Below are 6,000 nucleotides of genomic sequence, written 5' to 3'. Positions count from 1 at the left end.
AGGGGGGGGGAGAGAGAAAGAGTGGGGGGGCAGATGTTGTAAATGTCTACACAGCTTCAGCAGTAAAGAACACATATTCATGTCATTATAAATAAAACGGCCAAGCTTCCTCCATGACACACTCATAAACACACACACGAGCACACACACACATATCATGACTACATACATTAAACATGCCACAAAACACACACAAGCACCATACACACACTCCTGCATGCACAGTTAATAACATATTCACAGGCAGTAGGCTGCCTAAGCATTACAAGCAGAAGGTTCTCCAACCCCTCCAATCAGAGAGAGAGAGAGAGAAAGAGAGGGAGGAAGAGGGTGAGCAAAGTCAGCACTGTTAGAAAGAAACAGAAACTCTGGATCCAGCTCCAAATGAGCATCTCTGTAGCCTGAGAAAGACCCCCTCCAGTAATTAAACAGACAAGAAAGAGCCCCTTCTGTACGGCAGTGCTGCACTAGAACAGGAAGTGATGTCATTCGTCCGAACCGCCCTCCTCCCTCCCCCCCCCCACCTCCTCCTTCACCACCTCCAGATAAAACATGGCTCCAGGAGGCTGAGTCTAAGACAATCTGACAACCAGGATGAGAGAGACGATTCCACAGGCTCGGGATGAGGAGGGAGTCTTCAGAGAGGGGGCGGGGGGGGGGGGGGGGGGAGGGATGGGAGTGAATGGGGGTGATGTTGAGGTCTGAGGGTTCAGGAATCGTTCCTCTCGCTTTCTCCCCTCTCCTCCCCTCCCCTCTCCTCCCCTCTCCTATCCTCCCCTCCCCTCTCCTCTCCTCTCCTCCCCTCTCCTACTAATGCTCCCTCTGGTGGTAATGTGAACCACTTTAACACTGCATTAGCATAGACACACGCACACACACACACTGACACACACACACTGACAAACACACAGACACATGCACACACACCCACACAGAGGACATAAATTATCTTATTGGAGATGTAGGTTGGGCTTTTGACTAATCTCTATCATCCTATTGACACAGAGAGGATCAAGTATTCAGCCAGACAAACACACCCGGGCACACATCTACACACACACACATCTACACACACACATCTACACACACGTCTACACACACAGGCACACACATGTACACACACACATGTACACACACACATCTACACACACGTCTACACACACACATCTACACACACAGGCACACACATCTACACACACACATCTACACCATTACTGTCACCAGTACTGTCACCATTACTATCACAATTACTGTCAGCATTACTGTCACCATTACTGTCACTATTACTGTCACCAGTACTGTCACCAGTACTGTCACTATTACTATCACCAGTACTGTCACCATTACTGTCACCATTACTGTCACTATTACTGTCACTAGTACTGTCACCAGTACTGTCACTATTACTGTCACCAGTACTGTCACTATTACTGTCACCATTACTGTCACCATTACTGTCACTATTACTGTCACTAGTACTGTCACCAGTACTGTCACTATTACTGTCACCAGTACTGTCACTATTACTGTCACCATTACTGTCACCAGTACTGTCACTATTACTGTCACCATTACTGTCACTATTACTGTCACCATTACTGTCACCATTACTGTCACTATTACTGTCATCATTACTGTCACCATTACTGTCACTATTACATTCACTATTACTGTCACCCTTTGTGACAAACACACAAATTAACCAACCATTCACAGGTAAGCAGTGTACCTGCACGTCGTCGGAGGACGGCTCGTAGCTGGCCCTCCTGAAGGTGTCCGTCACGTTCCTCAGGATCTCCACAGAGCAGAGCAGGTCCCCGGCATAGAAGTTCCCTCTCTGGGTGAGATCCAGCAGGTTCTTGGTGACGTGGGACATGCCATCGCCCGCTAGCAGTCTCTGGCCCTTGGCGAGGTGGCCTTGAACCTCCAGGAGAGGCAGAGCAGAGGACTTGGGGCGTTTGGATCCTCAAGTAGCACCACAGTCTGACAGAGACTAGAAACATGCTGTACTAGATGTTACCATGTTGATATGCTGTTACATCCTTATTCAAGTCATGTAAAGTGTTGCCCATGGTAATATTCTGTATACTGTATACTTGAACTATGCACAGTAACATTTTGTATTCGAAGGATTTTAACTGTAGTATACAATATTTACTGTTTAGATGTACAGTATACTGTAGACAGGAAGTATAAACAGCAGAGCAGACATCTTGACCAGGCCCAAACGGAATACGCAGACGTAGAATTCCGACAAAAACCCACAGATTTCCAAGTAGAACGCATTGGTCCGAGGCAAAATGTAAAGAAACTTTACAACCCATATTACATTTACATTTAGTCATTTACATTTTCCATATTACGTTTCTGTTATTAAAACGTTAGCCAAAAATGCTAAGAATTGAAAAGGAAACACTTATCGACCCAAATGACAGCAATAGACAGTGCCAGGGAGTTTCCAGGCCATCTTTATGAGGATGGATCAATACTTTTTTGCAAAGTCTGTCAACATTCTATCGACCATATTCGGCCTGTTCTTATGTCGCTCCGACATAAGAACAGGAAGGCTAGCGGATTTCCACAGATTTCCGCAGATTTTCAGTCTGAATAACCGCAGAAAAGGTGAAAAATATCTACGTTTTACGTTTGGGCCTGATCATGATAATGAATCAATCAATAAATCACTGAGTGGGGGTACAAAAACTCAATTATATTTTTCTCTCTTCTACTCTCACTCCTTCTCTCTCTTCCTCCGCTCTCTTCTCTCAATTCCCCCTCACTATTCTCCTCTCTCTCCCTCCTCCTTTCTCTCCTCCCCGCTCGTCCTCCTCCCTCCATGCCCTCTCTCTCCTCCCCGCTCATCCTCCTCCCTCCTCCTCTCTCTCCTCCCCGCTCGTCCTCCTCCCTCCATGCCCTCTCTCTCCTCCCCGCTCGTCCTCCACCCTCCATACCCTCTCTCTTTCCCAGTCTATGCTACACAAGGTAATCGTTTACTTTTACACACTGTGGTGCACATTAAAGCAAATGGAGCACAAGGACAGATGCTTAATGAAGACATCCTCTTCTGCACCTCTCCTCCATCCCTTAATTCCTACCCCCTACTCTTCACCGCAACCCCTCCCCCTCTCTACCCATCCCCTCCTCCTCCCTAAACCGGGCCTCATTTGGCTGCTGTTTAAGGTCGAGCCACTGAAGGTCTGAAAGTGTTAACTAGAGCATGAAGAAGAGGAGAGCGGAGGAGAGGAGGAGAGGAGAAGAGGAGGAGAGGAGGAGAAGAGGAGGAGAGGAGGAGAAGAGGAGGAGAGGAGGGGAGGAGAGGAGGAGAGGACGAGAGGAGGAGAAGAGGAGAGGAGGAGACCAGGAGAGGGGGAGAGGAGGAGAGAGGAGCAGAGAGTAGGAGAGGAAATGGAAGGAGAAGAGTAGGGGAGCAGAGAAGAGGAGTGACAATGATAACATGGTAGCACAGAGGAGGACAGGAGGCGAAAAGGAGAGGAGAGGATAGAGGAGTAGGGGGAGGAGAGGAAGAGAGGATAAGAGGAGAGAATAGAGGTGGAGGAGAGGAGAGGAAGAGGGGAGGAGGAGAGGATAGAGGAGGTTGAGTCAACAGAAGAGGAGAGGAGGAAAGGAGAGCTGTGTCGGGGTGATGTGGTGACATTTTGTGGTGCTGTTCTGGGGTTAGCAGTCAGCACTCAACTCCAGCTCTGCTGACTGAAACGGCTAGTAGGGCAGTATTTCCTGCCTTCATTATTTAGTGTCCTTCTATTTTGTTAAATGTCAAACCTGCTCTTGGCCTGGCATGACAGGCAGATTATTTAACAGGCTCTAGACCTGACCACTCATAAACTCTATCCACTATGCTGGTCTAGACAGGAGACAAATAACCACACTGTATCACCAGTGAGATTAAATGAACACGGAAAGGAAGCACAAGTTAATTGGGGTTGAGGGACATAGACATGTATATATGTCTATGTTGAGGGATGGAGGGTTGAGGAAGGGGTGACTAAATGGAGGGATGGAGGGATAGAACGATGGAGTGATGGAAAGATGGAGGGATGGAGCGATGGAGGGATGGAAGGCTGGAGGGAGCGTGGGGAAGGCAACAGAAGACCCAGTGGCACCCGGGTGTGAGGCAGTGAGCCAGTCAGCGGGCAGTGAGTTCAGGTGTGAGGCAGTGAGCCAGTCAGCGGGCAGTGAGCTTACTGATTGCTGCAGGTATCTGAAGTCGTTAGTGATGCAGCGTGCGTAGCTGGGCGGCTCCCAGAAGGCCACGCCTCGGCCGTCCAGAGCACAGCGACGACTGGTGGTGCCTGGCAACAGGAGAGAGGGAGCGGGGCAGAGGTGAGATTGGAGAAGGGGGTAGGAGGGGAGTAGGGGCAAAGGGGCGGGAGGGGAGGGATGGAGGGGGGTTGACACAGTAGTGTTGAAAGAAATATAGAGGGCGTGTAGAGGGAGAGAGTGGGGGAGAGAGGGATTTACAGGAGGAGAGAGAGAGAGATGGGGGGGTAAGGGCAAAGGAGAAAATAGGAAAGGAAACAGAGATTAATTCCGCTTCAAAAGAGCCTCATCTTCTCTTTGTTGTCATTCTCCCTCTCCTCTGAGAGGGTAAGACTGGGGTGAGAGAGGGGCACAGGAAGATGGAGAGGGAAGGAGGGAGACCGAGTAAGAGCATGTGAAAGAGAGAGAGAAAGAGAGAGAAAGAGAGAGTGAAGGAGAGAGGGAGAAGAAAGGTGAAAGAACAATAGAGAGATAAAGTGAGAGGGAGGGATTGTGTGAGTGTTGTGAGTGTTTGTGCTATAGTGCTGGAGGGAATACTTTAGTAGAACACCCCCCCTCACTCCCCCCCTCTCTCCCCCCCTCACTCCTCCCCTCCAGACCTCCTCTTAAAACATCTGTGCTTTCATCTGTGTTCAATGCAACACGGCATGTCTTCACATGAGAAGAACAGTTACCCATCAGGCTCCCACATCAACACACACTTCCTGGAATAGCAACACAAGCACAACATCCACCCACACCTTGCCAAACCTGACACACAATGCTAAAACACACACACAAATGCACACACACACACACCTATGTGTGTGTGTGTGTGTGTACCTGTGTGTGTGTGTGTGTGAGAGAGTTTGTGTTTATGTGTGTGTGTGTGTGTGTATGTGTGTGTGTGTACCTGTGTGCGTGTGTGTACCTGTGTGCGTGTGAGAGAGTTTGAGTTTATGTGTGTGTGTGTGAGCCTGCTGCAGAGCTCTTCATACATCAGGTGTGTGCTCCAGCTGAGAGGCCTCAGGAACACTCCCCCCCACCCCCCTCACCCCCCTCAGTCACCCTCAACACTGCTACGTCCTCTGCTCTCTCTCTCTCTCTCTCTCTCTCTCACCCCCCCCCCCACCCCCCACACACACACATACTACCTTCACACATCCCACGCACCTCCCATCACATCTGCCTGCTCTCTCGCACACACACACCTATCACACACACACACACTACACTTCCCGAGACACACAGAAACACACATTTGCCTTTACACACCCACACACGCTAGCTTCACCATCACTGTGACAGAATTCCTCTAGTCATCAGAACCTTACACTGCAACTATCAAATTTAAGTGAAAAAATATCAGTATAATTAGTTATGTGCTTGTTTCGTCTTACAAGTACGTTTGTCTGTCAGTGCAGAAAGACAAATTCACTTGATAATATTTCTTAACATAATGTGTCCTTTACTTACATTTAATCATTAGACAAGCCATTTATACTTGAAACCAGTCCAACTACATTTAAAATAAAATAAAAGATCATCACACTCAGATGTAGAGTTTTTGCAGTGTACCTCCAGCCCCAACCCCCTCACAGCCATCAGTGTAGGATGGAGGAGGTGATGGAGGTGTGTTTACCTGTGTGTGAGGAGGTGATGGAGGTGTGTTTACCTGTGTGTGAGGAGGTGGTGGAGGTGTGTTTACCTGTGTGTGAGGAGGTGATGGAGGTGTGTTTACCT

The 6,000-nt window shown here is 48.7% G+C and overlaps 1 protein-coding gene across 1 annotated transcript in view; it reads right to left on the bottom strand.

The window, feature by feature from the left end:
- The window catches only part of adgrb3 (adhesion G protein-coupled receptor B3), a 139,908-nt gene that overhangs the window by 66,226 nt on the left and 67,682 nt on the right, over positions 1–6,000 (bottom strand). The window contains exons 8-9 of the mRNA XM_067236023.1: positions 4,204–4,310; positions 1,730–1,924 (exon numbers count right to left, since the gene is read on the bottom strand). Of these exons, the coding sequence (XP_067092124.1) occupies positions 1,730–1,924; positions 4,204–4,310 (302 nt within the window). The remainder of the gene's footprint in view (positions 1–1,729; positions 1,925–4,203; positions 4,311–6,000) is intronic.

Source organism: Osmerus mordax, chromosome 5 (assembly GCF_038355195.1).
Source record: "Osmerus mordax isolate fOsmMor3 chromosome 5, fOsmMor3.pri, whole genome shotgun sequence".
Lineage (NCBI taxonomy): Eukaryota > Metazoa > Chordata > Actinopteri > Osmeriformes > Osmeridae > Osmerus > Osmerus mordax.
Note: the sequence above shows the minus strand (reverse complement) of the source record. Positions and strands in the feature narration are given on the sequence as shown.